The sequence below is a fragment of the Salvelinus fontinalis genome, chromosome 17 (genome assembly GCF_029448725.1).
Source record: "Salvelinus fontinalis isolate EN_2023a chromosome 17, ASM2944872v1, whole genome shotgun sequence".
In the NCBI taxonomy this organism is placed as follows: Eukaryota; Metazoa; Chordata; class Actinopteri; order Salmoniformes; family Salmonidae; genus Salvelinus; species Salvelinus fontinalis.
The window spans coordinates 39,869,800-39,891,960 of NC_074681.1; the positions used below are offsets into that span (position 1 = coordinate 39,869,800).

A 22,161-nucleotide genomic window follows, 5' to 3' on the forward strand; every position below is an offset into this window, starting at 1 on the left:
TTTAGCTATAAATCAGTTTTACATTGATGCTACCCAAAAATGCTAACACATAGCTAGAGTCTGAATCCAGACGGGAGTAGCCAGAGAAAATACATACACCAACGTCGGCTACTAATTACACCTCATAAAACATTTCAGAAAAACATATGGTGGATAGCTAATGAAAGACAGATATCGTGTGAATAAAGCCAACATTTCAGATTTTTGAAGTGTTTTACAGCGAAAACACAATATATCGTTATATTAGCTAACAACATAAGCTAGCATAAGTCAGCACTAGCATTGGTCAAGCGCTAGCCTAGCACAGTTAGCCCAGCACAGCTCAACAGATATATGAAAAAGCATCCCAAATTGGGTCTTATCTTTGTTGATATTCCATCAGAATGTTGTAACGGGGTCCAATGTCCAGTAGAGTCTTTAGTTGGGTTCCAGAACGAATTATTTCCCTCTTTGGTTAGCAAGCACAATAGCATTGCGGCGCTACACAGCGTTTCTTCAAAAAATTCTTCCGTCGTATCACATCTAAAGTCCAGAATAAATTGCAATAATATAATTAAAGTATATTGAAAAAACATACTTTAGGATGATTTTGTGACATGTATCAAATAATATCGTAGTCAGACATCATATTCACCGTTATCTACCTTGTTCCAGAAGCCGAGACCAAATTCTGCTCCGCGCCCGGAATTTTTTTTTAACTGCGCAGGTCTCACAAGAAGGTGTGTTATTCAGTCCATGGACGAGATATTCGACTCCTTTCAATTCTCACTTCCGCATTACAGCCTGACGAAGGCGTGTGACGTGTTCCTATGGTCCCAAGTCAAAGGGCCTTTTATAGAGAAGGTCTTAAAGAGACACATCGCATTTTGGAAATCTCAATTCGGCTGGGAAAATGGCTGTAAAAAATATTTCTGTTCGACTTAGAGAAACAATTCAAACCTTTTTAGAAACTATAGACTGTTATCTATCCAACAGTAGTAAATATATGCATATTGGAAAATAAAAAGTTTCTTAGGAGGCCGTTTGAAAATGTGCACACATTTTCCAGTTTTTTCAATATTCAGCTTGCAGCCCAAACAGGATAACTAGCTAGCTAACAGTTAATGTTATTGCATGAATTATTTTTGCTGGCATATTTGCATTTTCAACGAAAAAAAAACAAAAAACTATCGACATCTTTATCATCAACTACATGGCTTTTAAGAATTTTTGATTAACTAGCTAACAACATATTATGTGCCCAATTGTAATCAGCCTGTGTGTAGCTGGTGTGGAGGAGTCAGGCGCAGGACAGCAGATATGAGTAAGGAATGTAATTTACTCAAGGAATCAATAAATACAACACAAATAAACTAGCCCACAATAACAGACCGTATACATACAAACAATCACTCACAAAAACCAAAGGGGGGAACATAGGGTTAAATAATGAACAAGTAATTGTGGGATTGAAACCAGGTGTGTAAAACAAAGACAAAACAAATGGAAAATGACAAGTGGATCGCCGGTGACATCGACCGCCGAACACCGCCCGAACAAGGCGGAAGTCGTGACACCAATGTCCCTTCAACGTCCTAGTCGCGGTCCGAAGCATTACGGATATTCATATTTCTATTCTATTACTGTCTCGTTTACGTGGCTGCAGGTGGCTAAAAGTCTAGCAAGCTTTCCTCATGCTACAAATGAACTACATTAGACAACACCACTTTCAATTTCTCCCTGCAGGAGCACGGAGGTGGCAGTATAGAGATTATTTTTCTTCTTCTGTGTACTTTTAAGGCAGTTGGCAACCAACTTTAAAGTGCATTACCGCCACCAACATGACTGGAGTGTGGACCAGAGGTCTAAGCAGCATAGAGACAGATAGAGAACACATGTTTATATCTCTGCCATTTATAACATCTGTGAAAGCACTGGCAGCGCCATTAGCTTAATGCAGCCATATTGAATGACGTCGACAACGAAAACGAGGGTGGGAAAATAAGGAAGCTTCTCATTCCTTTAAAGCCAACTCTAAGTGTGTGTTCATCTGTTTTGTTTAAGCGCTGTACCTGACTCCATCTAACCATGGTCTCTGTTGTTGGCTGTAATGCCAGAAAAACACCTTTTAGAGTACTGTAGTCCCTAAATCCCATGTAAAACATGTTGTTATTCTTGTCACACAGGAAGCATTGAAGGAGGAACTGGTTTGCCTGAAGCTTCACAATTTCCTCGGCTTGACGAGCGACCTCGTTGCGTGCCTCTTCAAGCTGCTTTAAAAGCCCAACTACATGCTCTTAAAATGAATACTATCAGCTCTACATCTTCTATTCCAAATACAGGCCATGCAAATTAATACATGTTCCTTTTCTGTTAGTAGAACGCTTACAGAAAAACAACTCAAAGTTAACTTGCATGGCCTTTATGTAGAGTAGAAGGGCAGATACTGATGTATTCATTGTGAATGATTGTAAATGGGAGCTAGTGACCGAGGTTAAACCAAATATTGTAAACTCACAAAAACACTAAAGTGACTGAAGTTCAGATAGCAAGTCTATACCTAAACATTATTTGGCAAGCCATGTTCTCAGCTTGAGGGTCCTGATCCAGTGAGTCACTGTAGATACAATAGTCGGTTACATATACCTGCTATGAACTATTGAAAATTACAGAAAAGATACATATGTAATAATAAACAACTACCTTAACTCATCTGGCTCCTCAGCAGGTGCATCCTTTCCATGACGGGCAACCTCATTGTAACACAGAAAATTACATTACAGTTGATTAATGATTCTACCTAACAAGTTGTTTAATAAACTAGTAGTTAGTAGTCCACAACAGTGTTTTGAACACACTTTGGTTGTTGTCAGTTAACTCTGTAGGGAAATATTGATCCAGTTTAGTTGTCAAGCATTATAACTTGCTATATTGGTTAGAGATGCAAAAAAAAATCTAAGTTAACCAATGTTAGCATTTAGCATTTATTCTCAACTAACTGGTGGCTGTGTTGTTAGCCTGGCTGGCCAGTAGATTGCTAGCTAACTAGCTAAGCTACCTTATAATGTGGCCTGACAACTCTCCTTATTTTCACCACTCATTGGCGTCAGATTGCCCAGTCTTTGGGGAAACTGTGAAAAGTTAATTATCTGCATGACTCCCTCCTTTTGTATGAGTTACATCCAGGGACACAGCAGTATGACTTTTGACTATGTTGCCTAGGTTTCTGGCCTCTGTTTCCCACCCTGGTCCTCATTTTCATTCAGCCGGAAGTGACGTGTCACGTCGTGTGAATTAAGCGAATTGAGGCAATCTCCATTTTAAAGTAGTCCATTTTCTTTTTCACGATTGGCTGATCCCTCCTTATGACCCAATTGGACATGACTCCAACAGGGTCACCAGGAGGGATCAGCCAGTGAAGTTGGAAGTCCCACCCAGCTGACTACATTAAAATGGTGGAAGCCCTCAATAGTGCTGCACATGTTAAAATGGCCTTATGGCCACTAGAGGCCTCTATCAGTCTCTATGGGTGGATGGGAGCAGCATTTTCCTACTCCGTGATAGTAGCTAGTCAACGAAGATGCTGCTTCTAGGCTCTAAACTATGAATGATTACTGCCACCTATCATGCTGGACTATTTAGACTACTCTGTAATGAAACCAGTGATTTCTATTCCAGTTCCAAATTTCCAAACAACAGCTTTTTATTGATGATTCAACTTGTTAGTCGCAATGGCCCTGGTAAAAGGTATGTAGACTATGAATTAAAATGACAAGAGATCTCCATATGCCAGGCTATCTGTGGCTTGCTTTTAATGCCATTATTAGCTACAATAAAGTGTAACCAGGGGCAGCAGCAAGCAAATGTCCAACAAAGTGCAGGGATTTTTGCCATCATCCTTGAAAGGAGATAAAGAAAGTCACACACGAAACTCAACTTGACTATGATATTGAATTACCAAAGTACTGGCAAGATAGTGTTCTCTGCAAAGCCTGAATTGATCTCATCTGCCCTGTTGTCAGAGTTACAGGCATTAACTTCCAGATTGTATTTCAAAAGATGCTAATTCTTATTTTTTATTCAAATTTCCCTATTGTTTTGGCATCATCCTTAAAGATGTAGTGTACATTGTACCTTTGCTTGATCAAGGAAATGTAGTTAATTTAATATATATATATATATATATAAATATTAGAAGTGGTGTACAATTTCACAGTTAAGCAGCATTAAGCAGTCTCACAAAGTAAGGCATATGGCTGTTGTAGAATCTGTCAGTCCGAGACGAATTGGGTAGATATGCCACTGACATGGCCTCTCATCTGAGGCAGACATTTGTTGTAATCCTGGGATTTTGCAAGCTTCTGTGCAAAGGATCTGCAGAGGTAGGTATGGCAGGACTCCAGGGACTGCAAGGCCAGGTTGCACATCGTTGGATCTTCTCAAGTTGGTTGTGTTGGTGGGCTGTGAGACCTGGGTGCCATAAATAATGTCCAATTACCATTGAGAAATGCATTGAAACAGAGAGTGACAAGAATTGGAAAAGTTTATCTAAAATCTAGTTTTATTGTGCCATAAATTAATGGACTTTGAGCGTATGATCAGTAATTTGGTCTGGTGTCAAATGTGAACAGTTCATGTACAGTACAGAAATGCATAGAAAAAAAAAAGCAATAACAATCTTTGTCCCATTGTTCTCTCCCTTTTGTCAAACCTCATCCCTTTTCAATCACACATCTTTCAAAAATAAATTAGGTTTAGTATGGTCTGTGATAGGCGAGTGTAGTCCATAGAAAACATTCAACAATCTATGAGAAAAGCAAATATTGGTTGTGCAAAGTACTCCCAATTTCAAGCGTAATCCCCAAGAGGGGGTAAAAGTTCAGACTGTATCTTCTATTCCCCCAGTGAACTTAGTATGACATCACATAGGCAAGACTGTGACGAAGTGGTTCTAAACAGTTCCCAGTAGAGTGAGGATCCCCCTCTTATCAACACACAACAACTGTCACTCTGCTGACAGACCATGTCTTGGCTGCAGGACGTCATTGAAGCAAATGAATGAAACGTTATTTAAACAAAAGTGATTTACTACGGAAAAGAGAGCATTTGTTCTCTCATTGAATGGTGATGTGAATAATGACAGTGAATGTTTAGACAAACATGCTGTTTGGGCCTTTCTTATTAAAGCCCTCACTGAGAAATAGCAGCAGTTAAGGATGAAAAGCTATTGCCCATGGTTAACATTATACCTGAGTAGCTAATACAATATATATTAATAAGTCAAAAATTCAATTCCGTTTACAATATTATGCGATAAATACCCTAGGAAGCAACTGAAAGCGTTTTTTTATCCTGAACAGTCTTAAATATTTGAAAAATATACTACTTTAAAACGATAAATGCAAAAAATGTCATTACGTGATTATAGTGCTTTGCAGTCTGCGTTGAGGAGAAGCATTCTCTCTCACTTTATTAAGTTAAAAGTGTCAAGAAACAAACTATATAGTGCAATTTATAATCAATAAAATGTGGTTCAATACCCTGTGAAAGTAACCACCACTTCCGCTTTACTTCCGGGTCATGTCCCCATATCTTTTCAATGGGCTTGAAGTTATATAATCAAATTCGTAAAAACAGGGTCCTTTAAGAAGTACACCAAATCATATTCATGTTATCGATGAATTTACTTCTGCCAGATGCCTTTTATGAAGTATTTGGCTTGAAGACCATTGTGCCACGTTTTTGCCCAAAAGTTAAAAAACTACAAGGCTACTTCCTGGTGAATAACATCTTAATTTCATGGCGTATTGCTTCAGTGTGTTATAATATACATTTCAGTTAATCACTGTCCCGTAAGGGTTTAAGATATCAGAGATTATAAGCTATAAACCACTCGCAAAGGACACATTGGTCTCCCGACTGATGCTCTCCTTTACTTCTACGGGTAAAGTGTCAAAAAGGTGGTCCTCGACAATGAGGCAGTTTTTACGTAGAAGGCGACAGTTCCCCAGTAGCGAGGGAAGGCGGTCCAGACTGTTCCCCCTCAGCTCCAGCTGAGCGAGCTGCACCAACTGACCCACTGTCTCAGGCAGGTTGGTGAGGCCATTGTTGCTCAGACACAGGACCTTCAGCTTGGTGCACCTGAACAGCTGCTTGGGCAGCACCTCCACCTTGTTTGCATTGATGGCGAAGTGCTGGAGGTTCTGCAGGAGACCCACGTCCGGCGGGATCACTGTGATGGAGTTCTGACTGACGTCCAGGTGCCTCAGCTTGGGGAGGTGGAACAGCGCCGGCGGGAGCGTCTCCAGTTTGTTGTGCGAAAGGTAAAGTGACTCCAAACACTTGACCTGGCCTATGGAGGCTGGAATGGTGATGATTTTGTTGTGCCACAGTTTGAGGCAGGTCAACCTCTTGAGGTGCTGAAAGCTGATGATCTCCTCGATGGTGCGAATGTTGTTGGATTTCAGGTCCAGCTCTTGAAGGTTGGTTAAGCTGAAAATAGCATGGGGGATCCTCTCCAGCTCACAGTTGTGCAACTCCAGATCGGTGAGGTTTGTCATCTTCTTAAGGCTGTTCAGTACCAGTAGTTTAGTACCATCATTGTGCACCACCAGTTTGATCAGGTGTGGGGACAGCTCAGTTAGGCTTGAAGGCATCTTGGTGAGGTTGCTCTTCAGATACAATGTCTTTAGATGTTTCAAATCTCGCATGGACTCTAGTCCTATCATTTTGTTGTGTTCTGAGCTTAAATTCCCTACCAAGTTAAGCTCCCTCAAATTTCTCAACAAATAAACCCATGTGGGGATCTCAGCGACGTCTGTGAACTTGACGTGAAGGCAGCGGAGGTGGTCACGGAGAAAGACAAAGGCTGTCTGCTCAACTTTGGCAGGGCAGTGGCAGAGGTGCAGCTCATGCATACTGGTCATTTGGGAAATCTTTGCCGAAAACCTGACCTCAGGAATTAGTTCTAGTTTAAGTATTTCCAGGTCGGTGAGATCAAACACTGCATTGGGGAGACCAGAGAGCATGAAGAGGTGGAGCTCCTGCTGGTCTTGGGCATTTCGGATCACAAGCTGTCTGAGCTTCTCAAATGTCCACTCGTGGTTCAGACTGATCTCCCTCAGCTTGTTCTCGCTGACCTCTGAGAGGAATACACCAAATCGTTTGGAATACAGCTGGTCGTACTGATCGACCATGTGCAGGAGGAACGCAAAATCGTTCTTCACATCAGGAATGTCACTGAAGCTACTCTCCTCTCTGACTTTCTCAAATGAGTACTCTTTAAGGGGGCGCCTGAAAAGCCAGTGGAGGGAATACAAGCACACCATCCCATAGATCAATATGAGGGCCATGTAGCTGAGGAGGAGCTTTCTCAGCATGAACGCCATGTTGTGGGTACAAAAGAACTGCTTATATCCGGTTAAGTGTTTGATATCGGGCTCACATTTGTGGCGAAAGTCGATGGCAGCCATAAAAGTTGACGTATATGACAGAATCAAAATGAACTTGACCGTTTTGACCACGGTCTGAGCTACGTAGAGCTTGTAGATGAAATCGCTGTCCTCCACATGGGCACGGAATTTTCTCACCTTCTCAAAAAGAGCCTTGGCCTGCTCTCCATCCTTCTTGTCCAAGATAGTCATACTTGGTGCCTCAGCAACGGGCGTATCTGCTGAGAACTTAACTCCTGTATTCCCAAGCATAGGAGTAGATGTGTTGGCAGCATTTTCGTCTTTATTTTCCTGTGATATCTCTCTCGGTGTTGAAGTGGTGCCAGTCAGTCTCTGTTTGTTCTCCTCAGAATCCTCACAGGCTGTCTCGGACAAAGCCTTTGTAGTCCATGGAGACTCAAAGCACCGTCCGAGAATGGACACAAAGTGTTCAATCTTTGAGCTTGTCTTGGGGTATTTGAACCAGAAGTTACTACTGACCATAAGCACAAGGGTGTGGATGAGGGTGAGGTACGGGAAGTACTTTGAGTACCAGGGCAAGGCAACATGGTAACACATTTGGTTGACAAAGATGTACTGTTGATAATCTAAGTTGGTTCGGATTCCTGTGGGCTCAGGTTGCTGCATTTTGCTCTCTCGCTTCACAACGATGGGTTGGGTGTTGTGGATCTCGTGTACTGCACTGTCTGGTAGATCTTTCGTGGCCATTGGTGTAGCAAGCACTGTCGTCATACTAACTGCTGATGAGGCGGTTTCTTGCTGACATTGGGTTGTGCAAGAGTTTGGCCCTGCCGCAGCCTCCTCCGCTTCCTCCAGGCAGGGAAGGCACGCCACCTGGTCCTTTGTGATCTGCATCGTCATGGCGAAGATGGACAACATGAGCATGACCACCCCCAGGTAGTCCATGAAGACGTCCCACCATGGTTTTAGGATGCGGTAGGTCGGCTGGATGTCATTCAGCGATGCTAACTCAGTGATGGTAAACATTCCTGCAATGGAAGAAGACCGGGCATTTAGCTAGTATGGAAAGCACTTCTTTCTCAAACAATCTAATTATAAATAAAACAAGCACATCAAATGTGTGTTTTTGTTTGGAATCAAATCGATTTTTTGTTGGTAAATGTTGGTTATGTTGGTATGGTTATAAAGGTTAAAAAGGTAATAAAGGTTGACGCCATTTTTTTTGTTGAACTAAATTGAATGGCTCTCCATGACAAAGTGGCTTATAAAAAAACAAAAACAGCATTAGTAATGGCATTGGCTTATTACTCTCTCTCATGCATCTCTATAAAGAATTTGAAAACATCTGATGACAAAGCTTAGAGTCTACATCTGTTCTAGACTAGTTAGGACATGTGGATACAGGAATGGCAAAGGTTCCTTTGATGTTTGTCTACAAACTATTGTAAGTCACTGAGAAATTTATAATGTTGGTGTGCCGTTTTAAGAAGAAAAGGTCATTGTGCCCAGATTCAACATGTGGGAGCACTTCCTTCTCTCATCCTTTCCCCCCACGGTAAAAAAATTAAATGTTTAAAATTGTTTTATGACAGTGAAGATACATTGCCCAAACTAGGTAGCCTGGATAATGATCACTACTGTTAATATTTATAACTGTTACAACACTATTAAGAGTGATTTTATGCCATACACTTTTCCTTACCAGTATTCTAAAACAAATATGGTATGGTAAATCTTGATGTTATTTGGTTTCATTCATAATTTCCTTTAATAGTTGAACTAAAGAATTACATTAATATCAATTCATATTTTGATATTATAGGCTAGTAGCCTATAGGCTATATTTATAACTATAGTATATTATTAATAAAAACTTTAAGGTGACATCCCAGTAAGAGTAAGCCATCATTAAATACGTTTTGCATATAATCAAAGCAGAAGATCTGTAGGTGAGAGCGTGTAGTAGACCATAGAGACAGACCTGGTCTAAAAAAGAGAAGAGCAGAGAGACCAGTTGTGGAATACACCTAGGCTACCGATCGAACATATTTACAGTCTTTTAATTTAGGAAATATAAACGATTAGACACATGTTAAACTCTTGAGATTCTTCTAGAGATCTTGCGCATTCATTTTTCTGTTGCTGTCTGACTCTGAGGTCAGGTGACTTGCTGTAACGTGGGGTAAACTTAAACTGTAACTCAACTACAGCATGTGCCCATAGTTAAACATTTATTGTTCCCTAACAATTTATATTATCTTGCCACTTGCGATAGCCTAAATAAACTACCTTGGGATAACCGCACATTATGATAATCAACATCAAACAAATATAAATTAGGATTTTACAGTTTTTACAGCGTGGTAAATGCGAGAAAAAAAATACCATACTTACTATCTTGGTGACGTTATCTCTTATCAATTAGATTTCCGGCACTCCATTCCACTTTTACGGTCAAGACAGTTCCTTCCGACGGTTCAGATCAAATAATTAAACCATCATCTATGGAATAACGCTTGTGACCAAGAATATTATGTTCGTGACAGTGCGAATGTCAGCACAATTCTCAATACATTGCCTACCTGACAAACACTAGCTACGTGTATAATATGCGCAGAACGTCTGCCTCCGTACGCATGTAATTCAAAGTAAAGGATAGTCCAACTTTAACATTAAAGCGCTATTACCGCCGTTTATAAGATGGTGGATGCCACAGATCAACGTCCTAAAGACACAATGTGCTTGTCTCAGATGCCACCAAATTCGAGATAGGCCTAATAATGAAAACTAGGGCACCACCTACTCTACTACGACTTGGTCGAATGTTTCTCCCGCGTGAACATTCTGTTACAATATAACTCATTCGGAAGCTTTGAACTGTAACCATCTGTTCAGTAACTATGTAGCAATTACTACTTTTCAGTCTGTAAATGAATACATTGTATCCGGCACATCATATCTGCTGCCTCAGTAAGCTACACAATGTAACAATCCTTGCTAGCTCTCGCCCTGTCTGTCTGTAGTTAGGCTAGATAGCCAGCCTAATTGTGAAATATGAAGACGTTAGGAATCTAGAACCCTTTTGGTGTAACTCGCTATCGACTGAAGTCATGCTGGATTTCCAGCTATGTCTGGATTTGGTTGCTTGCTGCACGGGTGCACTGCACACTGTTGAGGAAGTGTCTCTTGAGTATGGTACAGGTTCCAACCGGTCCAGGCTAGATCATGTAAAAAGAGTGGGCTACCCTCCTCTCAACCCTTGTACTCTCAGAGGAAGTGAATAAAAACAAGTACATGGAGCAGGGGCGGACTGGGACAAAAATTCAGCCCTGGCATTTTAGCCACACCAGCCCACATCACCTTGCAACTTTTACTTTACCAGTCACCGGTGAAACATAGTTCTCCTCCTTTTTTAACCAGCTCATGTTTAAAAGACAAATACAACATGTAAAAACATCACTGGAGATACAACTCACAACTATAACTGTGCATCATGCCTGCCTGTTGTGCAGTCTGTCTCTGTATCTTCTCTGCTGTCACTGTCTCTTTCTGTCTGTCACTCTGTCTGTCTTTGCTTCTCCTTGTTCTCGATTGTTGTCTGTCTGTCACTCCAAAGTGTTATTTGCTATTACATATAGAGCCAACATATTAAGGAACTGTATCTCTCTGTTTAATGAATAAATGCCTAATAGATTACAATTGGTTCATAATACCTCATAAAAGCCTAACTACATTATTGAAAAGATAAATTCCTGGATTTCATGCATGTCCCCCCTATCCTTATCGGGCTCCCGAGTGGCTAAGGCACTGCCTCTCAGTGCACGAGGCATCACTCTAGTCCCCAGTTCACATCCGGCTGTGTTTGGGAGTCCCATAGGGCAGTGCACAATTGGCCCAGCATCGCCGGGGTAGGCAATCATTGTAAATTAGATTTTGTTCTTAACTGACCTGCCTTGGTAAATAAAGGTTAAATTTAAACAATTGAAATTTTAAATATTGTCCTAGCTCTTAATCGTCGTTTCCTTATGCCATAGTTTGTATATCTCAATTGTCAGTAGAAACCACATTTGTTTAAGCAAGTCAGCCATATCAGCTATGTTTTTTAAGGCTGAATGAACTGTTTCACTGCCAGACAAGGCTCTGCTAGTAGCCAGGTGTAGCAGTGGTAAGGATTCACTCCATGGTGCTGAAAAGAAAGCTCTGCTGTTGGGGCAGCTTTATGTAGGTCATAATAGTTTGTGGGCACCGTTTGTCACCATTATAATGCAATTTATGTGTTTACTGTTTTTCTGTGTAGTGGCTTTGCTGGCATGCATCGAAAAAATTTTTTTTGAGTTTGCCCCTCCAGGATTTACTAACAGCGCCACTGAGTACCTGTTAAAAAAATAGTAAGCAGCTCAGGTCATGTAGGAAAAAAAACAGAGAGAGACACTGACACAGATGTACTTCCAGTTGTAATATTTTGGCTCTATATTATATATTCAATAGTAATTAACCCTTAGGATATATATATATTTTTCCAACGTTTATTTAACTAGGCAAGTCAGTTAAGAACAAATTCTTCTTTACAATAATGACCTACCAGGGAACAGTGGGTTAACTGCCTTGTTCAGGGCCAGAACAACAGATTTTTACCTTGTCAGTTCGGGGATTCAATCAGAACTTTTGAAATGTACTGCGACAGAATTCAGAACATGGGCTGTTGTTACAGTATTCTCCCTGTACACCAAGTCAGAACCATAGGATAAATGAAGGGGGCATGTTCTGCCTAGTTAAATAAAGGTTAAATAAAATCTAATGAAAATATAAGCAGACAATGAAAGCTCTTACAATGTTCAATGATTACATTTCTCTAAAACAGGCTATATGTGCACCATCAAGTCAGAACAGTAGGCTAAGTAATGAGACCAAATTAAAACCAAATTATTAGGGTGAGGCACATGGGCTACTAACAGCTTACTACACAACATACATTTAGTATTACTTTCTTAGCTACCGTATACATATCTCCCTGGCATAACATAATTTATGCAGCAGCATAAAATACATGTTTGGACTCACCTTGTGGTGCTGTGCTCACCTGAACAGGAAGGTGGTGCAGGAAAGTGGTCCTTCTTGTGGGCAAATTTTGTCATCAAACTTTGTCATCAAAGTCTGGCATTCTCTGGGTTTATGTTGCTTTCAAGAACACCTCGAACTCAGAAAAAACAAGGTTGAATCATGATGTCAGTGATCTTCAGGTCGTAGCTCTAGAAAGAGGCCCGGGTTCCCGACTTGGAATTCCGAATTGGATTCCGAATTCAAAATGTTTTTTCCCAGTCAGAGCTCGTTTTTTCCCGAGTTCCCAGTTGTATTGAACGCGGCAGAAGTCATGCTGGATTGACAGCATGGCCAATTTATTCAACCTTTTCTGGCCTATGGTGTGTTGCGAGTTCATTTTTATCCTTTTAAGTTTGGAAAAGAGACCCTTAAACCACACACCCTCTCCACTGAATAGCAGGCTAATGATTGCTTTGCAACGCTTGCAGTTAGCCACTGATTCCTACCAACCAATCATTGTTGAATTTGCGATTTCCAACTTGTTGTGTAATGTTTATGTCCAATGGCCGATGAGCACCGATATGTTTTAGCTATAATTTCTCTTCATATGACAAGGATTGAAATGGATTTGCCAGTAGATTGTCGACTTGATTCATGATGATGACTGCTAGCTAAGATTTTGAAAGTATGATATTGACATGATCAGTCCAATCAAAGCTACGGTAGATATGTGATTTGACGTCATTTTGTCTGTGGCCAGTGACCTTGAGCCTTCATCAATGAGCACTTCTAATTTTAAATCTATGGCAGCATCCAAGGGGCTTGAATTTTCGAGCTCTCCCCATTTTTTTGCGGTTTTGCAGGTGACGTAGTGTCCTCATGAGTGACAGAACACTGAGCCAATCATGGCGCAACTAGAGAACATTACCAACCCCTATGCTCCGTATTTTCCGCTGGCTGCCCCACCAACACCACAGAAAGCACTGAGCTAGGCTGAAACACCTGCATTTTGGAGCTGCCTTACTCAAGAAAGCGAAAAAGAGACCATGTTTGCACGCAGCTTTATTAACACAAATATTTGTTTCTACATTGTTTGCAAACTGATATGTGACACGTATTAATGCCAAAATAATATGCAACCCCCCCAAAAAATAGCCCACCTGTCCTGAATGACGGGTCACCACTGCAGGTACTGCAGCAATGTCTACCAATGGCATGCCAATCTTTTTGTGAGAAATTAATACTGGTCACTCAGACATTTATTAAGTATTTCTACATTATAACGAGCACTTACTTTAGATTAAGGACTGCAAAAAGACTTGGTGAACACACAATTTATAAATGCCCTGTAAATGGTTTATTATGGACCTTTGAACTACCTTGTTATCCATCCGGTACTATTAGACAAAGAAGAAAATAAATGCCTACTTTATTGACCAAACCCTTGCCTCCTCTCATAACATCCCCTCATACCCGCTCTCCTCTCCGTTTCCTGTTCCAGCCCTTGATAAATCTGCCGCCAGGCTCCGGGACCATCAGACACATCACCACACCACTCAACCTCACCGTGGAGTCCATAAATCAAGAGAACATTCCCTTCTTCATCATTAGTGCACCAGCTCACAAGATCCTCCTCGGCCTCCCATGGCTCCAATGCCATAACCCTACCATCTCATGGTTGAGGATGAAAATCAGACTGGGCACCCGAATACCGGAGGACCTACTTTCCCATCCCCGGTGGTTCTATGTCGGTTGAAAGTCCTGTGGTTGCTCTTCAGCCCAACATCCCGGAGGTATACCAGGACCTGCGGGAGGTAATATGCAATTGACCTGCTTGCAGGCTCTGCCCTCTGTCGGTGGCTGAAACCAAGGCCATGGAGGAGTACATCCATGAGGCGCTCCAACAGGGATTCATCCGCACGTCCACCTCTCCTGCATCAGCAGGCTTCTTTTTCGTGGCGAAGAAGGATGGAGGATTACGCCCATGTTTCGATAACAGAGCTGCAGAGTGCACACAATCTCATCCGCATCCGGGAGGGGGATGAATGGAAGACAGCTTTCAGCATGATATCTGGTCACTACGAGTACTTGGAGATGCCTTTTGGCTTAGCCAATGCTCTCTGTGTTCCAGGCATTCGTTAACAAGGTGTTCCGGGACATGCTCGGATGCCAGGTGGTCGTGTATATCGACGACATCCTGGTCTACTCTGCTACCTTGGAGAATCACACCGCTCACGTCCGAGTAGTTCTGGAATGCCTCCTGGCCAACCAACTATATGTCAAGGCAGAGGTGCCAATTTCATCAGGAAGGTGTTTCCTTTCTAGGCTACCAGATCAGCCTTCAAGGAGTGATGATGGACGTTAAGAAGGTAGATGTGGTCAGGTCATGGCCAGTCCCAACCACCATAAAGGGGTTACAGCGGTTTTTGGGGTTTGACAACTTCTACCAACATTTCATCAGGAACTTTAGCTCCATCGCCTTTCCTCTCACCGCTCTCCTCAAGGGTGGTCCCCATAGGTTGTTGTGGAGTCCAGCAGCTGACAAGGCCTTCCGCCTACTGAAGGGGCGTTTCACCTCCACCCCATTGCTCAAACACCCTGATCCGACGCTACCCTTTGTTGTGGAGGTGGACGCTTCAGAGGTGGGTGTGGGGGCTGTCCTGTCTCAACTCTATTGTTGTATGTGTCGAATTGCTATGCTTTATCTTGGCCAGGTCGCATTTGCAAATGAGAACTTGTTCTGGTGCATATTACTCTAAGAAATAATCTCCTGCGGAGAAATTATGACGTTGGCGATCGAGAGCTCCTGGCGGAGAAGTTGGCATTAGAGGAGTGGAGACACAGGCTGGAGGGTGCCAAGGACCCGTTCGTCATACTCACGACCACCAGAACCTGGAGTACATATAGACAGCGAGGCGGCTGAACCCGTGCCAAGCAAGGTGGGCCCTTTTCTTTACTAGATTTGACTTCACGCTGACCTATCGCCCAGGTTCAAAGAACACCAAAGCCAATGCCCTGTCCCGTCTCTACCATTCAGGAGAGCGTCCTGAATGCACCCATAATTTCTCCCTCTCGGGTCATAGTCCTTGTGGTCTGGGATGTGTGGTTCATGCGCGCAGAAGTGTGAAGCGATGACCACGTGAGACTCCAGTGCGCCGTCCACTGTCAGAAGGAGCAGACGGATCGCCACCGCAGTAAGAATCCCTTGTTCCATCCTGGTGATCGTGTCTGGCTCTCCACCAGAAACCTCCCACTCTGCCTGCCCTGCAAGAAGCTGAGCCCCCGGTTTGTGGGGCTGTTCAAGGTTCTCCGGAGGGTCAACAAGATGACGTATAGATTACAGCTCCCCAGTGACTATCTTACCTTCCTTTCAGGTCTCCCTTCTCAGGCTGGTGGTTCCTGGTCCCCTGGGTGAGTCTCTCTCTCTCTCTCCTTCTGTGTTTGTCATAGAATGATGCGGGGACTAGTTTATGCTTCGTTTGACAGTGACAGGCCTTTCAGCAAATGAAATAGACAGGATATAGGCAGGGCTTTCCAGCCTGCAGTGGCTATGTAATGTAATTTGACACCAGGGTCAGTCATTACTACAGCTCATAAGAGCCACTCACTGGCTGAAGAAACTGATATTCAGAAGAAAATAAACATTTAAAATACACAGTCCCTGTACCTTTAACAGAGATTATTTAGCAAATATTATGCATTAATTCAGTGTTTCATTGTAATACATAATGACTTGTATTTGATAAAAAGCAGTAGCACTGTATGTAATGTCTAATAGATGGCTATTGGCATATGTGTTATAAAATCCAATCTAATGACTTTTTAGACTATTGCTAGTTAGTGCCTGTCATATGCATTTCCCTGAATCCCCCCTTCCCTAAATTGGGCCTAAGTGTTAATTAGCCTACTATTTCATACGATATACAGCCACAATATTAACTGGCAGCAGTAGGCTAAATCTGTGTCAGTGTGTGTCTTTTTTTCTGTTTTCTCCCTACCTCGACTGCACTGTCTTCTGCAGAAGCAGCTGGTCTGTCGGTGCTAAACCTAGCATAACTTCTCAGCACAGACAAGGTCATAGCACTTGGACCAGCAGAACCAGAAAAGAAAGGAAAAAAGTGGGTTACGGCCTCAAGCCTTTTTTTGGTCTCTAACTTTTTAAACACCACCTATCGTTTTTTCCCAATCCATGATCTTAGCTGACTGATAACAGAGAGTCAGAGCTGGTCTCTCTGCTGATGCGCGTTTGAATTTGAATGTCAATTTTTGCACCACTTTAGCTCAGCCTATCAGAAAACTGGGCCAGCCCATCTTGGTAGGTGGGGGCAGCCATTGCCCAATGATCAGTGTTACGGATACAGGTATCCTGTGTGTGTATTTCTTTTCTTTCCTTCTCCCCTCACAGGTGGAATTCATCAGTCACCAATCAGTCGCTAATCGTAAGACACCTGCTCCTTTTCCCTTACCCAATCACCCTTACCTTTCCCTTGGTTTAAAAACCCTGTCAGTTGTGTTCTCTAGAGTCAATATCTCTGTCAATGCCATCTGTCTGTAGAGCTCTTGTTTGGTTTTTGCAACTACATGTCACTTTGTCCCCACCTGTTTTGGTTTTGTTATGGTGTTTGTTTGATGGTGGGAAAAGGGGGTACCAAGATAAGTTATCATGGGCATACATTACCCGTAGGAATAATTTGTATAAAAACACTAGTTAGAACTGAGCGGACCACCCACTGTATTTTTGGTTAGTTAGCTGTTATTGAAGTAGGCTAGTCTAGCTTAGGGGTGTTTTTGGATACTTATTATTTATTTCCTTGGGTCCAGCTCAGCCCCTTTTCCTGCCCCCCCTACCCCCTTTACCGTGTGTTTTCAAATAAACCATGAGTGTTTGACGGTAATTTAGTTGTCTGTGGTTATTTCGTTCTCACTCTTACTTTTTCACTACTATCATTTCCATGAGTTATGTTACGGGTCTCATTACCATCCCCCCTAGACTGTCGGGCCAAAGGGATTCGTAAACAATCAGACATACTGAAATATATTATTATGACAGAAATTGCAACAACAACAAAATCAGCATAAACTTTTTTTTAACATTTGTATTATTATTGTTTATTACAGGGGCGCAACTTTGGTTTTAGAAGTGGGGGGACATCACAAAACAAAAAAATTGTGAAAACAGCCTACCCGATGCTCGGAGGCGTCCGCATGGTCCTAAAGCACACTGTTGCCCTGTTTTGTATCACATTCCAATGATAAAACTGGGGGGGACAAAAATGCAGTTTCAGAATGTGGGGGATACTGTTATAACATAACAAAGAGAGAATTCTACAGTGACCGGAGATTGATTGTGATTAACAAACAGCAGAGATCTGATGCCAGATCTGTATATAGTGGCAGACACACAGAATAGATATTTTACACTATAAGCTAGTGGCAAGGCCTATACATTTTTGAGATACCACTACCCAAGGTAGAACAAAACAAACACATTTGTTCACATCTCTAATGTCTCCCATTTACAAAATGGATCCGCAAAAGTGGTTAAGTTGATCGATATTGTGATACACCCCTTACCGCTAGAAGTGCAGAATAATTTGCGGCTTGAGGGGAGATGGGCCAGAAACTCATGTAACCCGATATTGCAAGCTCTGATATAGACAGTTGTCTGTCCCACATACACAAACAGCATTAGGATACCTTAATGCTTCTTGGAAATATAGACCTGCAAACACAGAGATTCAATAGGTGGAAATGTCAACTATTAATAATTGTGTAGGCTTACCATTTTAGTATCTGATTTATTGACAGCTTTCCAAGTCAAATGTGCTCTTATTCAGTGTTGTATGGTCCTGCCTGACAAAAAATACATTTACACATCTTTTGATGTTTTGGCTATTGTAATCGGCACTAAGGTCAACAAGTGGGCTCAGACATTGAAACTTCCTTTTTTGGGGTCCAAGGTTCCTTGGAGGATTTTGTATCTTTACACCCTACTCTTGCGATTCAGTCAGGGGGCCAAGTATTTTCTTTGAGGCCACCCTAGACTTTTCCAGAGAGGAAGAGGCGAGGCAAGAGGTTTTACTCAACCCAGATTTTTTTTGGGGGGGGGGGGGGGGGGGTTGATGAGAGAGCGTTGAATTTGGGCAACAAAACAATGAATTGCTCATTTTCAATTTGAGGCTTATTTGAGCGAACAGAAGTTTTGTAATGGTTCGGTTGTTACGAATGCACTGACATAAGTGGACGGCTTTGTGCACGTTGTCAAAGAGATAGAAGACTCATGGATATAACCTGTTTTAGCATGGACCAATATGGCTGTCATACTACCATTTGATGGAGGTCAAATCACATGTCAATATGAATTTTTGTAGATGAGAGGCATTTTTTAAAATTGTGTAGAGCACTCATGCCCATAAAAACTGTTTTGGTGTAAATACATTTTATTCTGAATCCAATATGGCCAACATAATTACACTCAAACACCTGTGCCAGCATATAAATTGCCCCGGTTAATTTAGTATTGTGTTATTCTGTCTTTCAAAATGTTTCATACGGCTCTTGGTATAACTAGGACTATGAGTTGTACCGCCATGCCACTGTTGTGTTTGAATAGCTGAAGCCAACTAGTTGTTCAATGTGTGTTCATGTTTTTTTAGGATACAAGCAAACAGTAGAGTAACCAAGTTACAGGAAAGCAACCTGTAATACAGCAGTCAGCCACTCTAGTAGCATATGTACAGCTCTAACATCTCCCCTCTTTTCCCCACTGAAACTAAGTGTGCAAGGTGAATTCTAAGTCTTTGAGGTGAGCAAGACATGAGTGTGTCCTAACAGGTTGAGGAGACACAGTAGCCAGTAGTGGTTGTAGTTCTGGGGCCTGACCAGGTTGCACAGCTAACTGGTCATTCTGGGCAAGCTGCAGCGACAAGGGCAGTATCCTTCCTGTATGACTGGCAGGGTATTCAGTGCTGTGTGGTGATCAGTTTCCATTTCTACAACAGTTGGGTGCAGGCACTCAGCAGATGCAGCTTGCATGCCAACGAGACCCATTGACTAACTGGAATGTTATCTTAGCCTGAATTATGCATGGTATACAGCAGTAGTGTAATGGTTGGTTGTCTGGTTGTGAAGGAGAGAATGTGAAAGGGCTGTCACAAACAGACCTGCCCTTAGATCTTTCCAACACCTAATGGACCTGTTTTTTTTAATGCTGAATGTGGTAAAAGGTTGTGGTGTTCACATGCTACATATTCCTGTATAATAATTTTTAAGTCAGGTATGATTATTTGGCCGATATTTACGGTGGGTAGCTGGCTGGGATTACGGTCAGGGGCAGGCCCAGCAGGAGATAAGGAGAGTGACAGAACCTGTGAGGGTGACCTAGAGGTTACTTAGAGTATAGGTCATAGACCATGATTATGAGAGACGTAGCACAGCTCCATTTGAAGATGATCCCTGGGCATCGATGGAAAGTAAAGGGGTTGCAGAGGTGGCGGAACTGATCGAGCATGGTGAACAAAGACCACTCATCACAGTCAATCCCCAGTCACCATGCACGATCACATACAGCAGCTTTGTTTATGTTTGACCATCCTCAGGGGCCTGTTGCTTGTCATTGACTGTCAGGTTGTGTTTGTTTATTGTAGTGAACACCTGCCTTATGCGCTTGTCATCATGTGTAGTTGCATCCAACCTATACTAATAGGTCAACAACTCCAGGATAGACAGTCAGGATCGTGGAAATTAATTTTTGACATTTTTTAAATGTGACCGCTCAAAGCAAACAGCATAAGAGTGCACAGGAACATTGCAATGCAGTGAGCCAGAGGAAGGTCATGTTGAATTCAGGCAGCCGTATTGGACTAGCAATGAATCTCAGCTTACTGCTAAATAATGAGATTACTTAAGAGCCCAATCCTGGAGGAACAAGTTATACCACAGTTGGTATACTGCAAGTTGCAGTGCTAGGTAGTGTGTCCAGAGTTCTCTTTCCTTGATCCTCAAAGGCTCGTGACTTGGAATGCATGGTGTTGCCAAGCAATCTACTGCCTTTTCTACAGTATATCCAGACAATGGTGTTTGAGTGTAATTATGGAAGGCCTATTGGATTCCTAACATAGTTGAATTACACAAAATAGTATGAAGTACATAAGTACAGTACACACATCTAAAAGATCTCTCATTTAAATATGCAGGCAACCATATTGGATTTGGGATGCCATAATGGATTTGGAATCAAATCTGTGGGGGGCTAATGTAATTGCAAGAGGCTGAACATATTACATCCACAGAGAAACCTTTGACTGTCTCAGCCCACTTGTGTAACTGTATGTATTTTTGTCAGGCACAGCCATACAGCACTGAATGAGAGCTAATTTTGACTTGAAAGGCTGTCTACCAAAAAGTTAAGCTTACATTCAGAATAAATATTCATAGTTGATCATTCTGCCTAGTGTATCTCTCTCTGTGTTTACAGGTCTATATTTCCAAGATGCATTAAGATATCCTAAGGTTGCTAACAGTATGTGTGTACAGTGCCTTCGGAAAGTATTCAGACCCCTTGACTTTTTCCACATTTTGTTATGTTACAGCCTTATTCTAAAATGGATTAAATAAAATACTCAGCAATCTACACACAATACCCCATAATGACAAAGCAAAAACAGGTTTTTAAAACTATTGCTATGAGACTTGAAATTGAGCTCAGGTGCATCCTGTTTCCATTGATCATTCTTGAGCCGTTTCTACAACTTGATTGGAGTCCACCTGTGGTAATTTCAATTGATTGGACATGATTTGGAAAGGCACACACCTGTCTATATAAGGTCCCACAGTTGACAGTGCATGTCAGTGCAAAAACCAAGCCATGAGGTTGAAGGAATAGTCCGTAGAGCCCCCTGAGACAGGATTGTATCGAGGCACAGATCTGGGGAAGGGTACCAAAACATTTCTGCAGCATTGAAGGTCCCCAAGAACACAGTGGCCTCCATCATTCTTAAATGGAAGAAGTTTGGAACCATCAAGACTTTTCCTAGAGCTGGCCGCCTGGCCAAACTGAGCAATCGGGGGAGAAAGGCCTTGATCAGGGAGGAGATTAAGATCCCGATGGGCTCTAGAGTTCCTCTGTGGAGATGGGAGAACCAGAGCGGGGGCGAAGGTTCACCTTCCAATAGGACAACAACCCTAAGCACACAGCCAAGACAACGCAAGAGTGGCTTCGGGACAAGTCACTGAATGGCCTTGAGTGGCCCAGCCAGAGCCCGGACTTGAACCCAATAGCTGACTACTTGTATTTCAATTTTTGCAATATCAGAGCATGCAATATTGGGTTACATGAGCTGTAGCATGTGATGAGGAGCAACCAGACGTTGCACTTGACACATTTATGAAATTGCTTATTCCAGTTACTAATAAGCATGCACCCATTATTAAGAAAATGACTGTAAAAACTGTTAAATCCCCCTGGATTGATGAGGAATTGAAAAACTGTATGGTTGAGAGGGATGAGGAAAAAGGTATGGCATATATGTCTGGCAGCCCAACTGATTGGCAAATGTACTGCAAATTAAGAAATCATGTGACTAAACAAAATTAAAATAAACTATACTATGAATCAATGATAAATTACATTCTGTATACATCAATGATGTTGCTCTTGCTGAGGGCGATTCCCTGATCCACCTCTACGCAGACGACACCATTCTGTATACTTCTGGCCCTTCCCTGGACA

The 22,161-nt window shown here is 42.1% G+C and overlaps 1 protein-coding gene across 1 annotated transcript; it reads right to left on the bottom strand.

Annotated features, from left to right (window-relative positions):
• Positions 1-4,522: 4,522 nt before the first annotated feature.
• On the bottom strand, positions 4,523-10,625 carry LOC129814357 (volume-regulated anion channel subunit LRRC8D-like). The gene is made up of 2 exons (XM_055867446.1): positions 9,786-10,625; positions 4,523-8,419 (listed from the first exon to the last, which is right to left on the bottom strand). Exon 2 carries the CDS (start codon positions 8,415-8,417, stop codon positions 5,862-5,864), a length of 2,556 nt encoding a protein of 851 aa, XP_055723421.1. The 5' UTR covers positions 8,418-8,419; positions 9,786-10,625; the 3' UTR covers positions 4,523-5,861.
• Between the last annotated feature and the right edge of the window lie 11,536 nt (positions 10,626-22,161).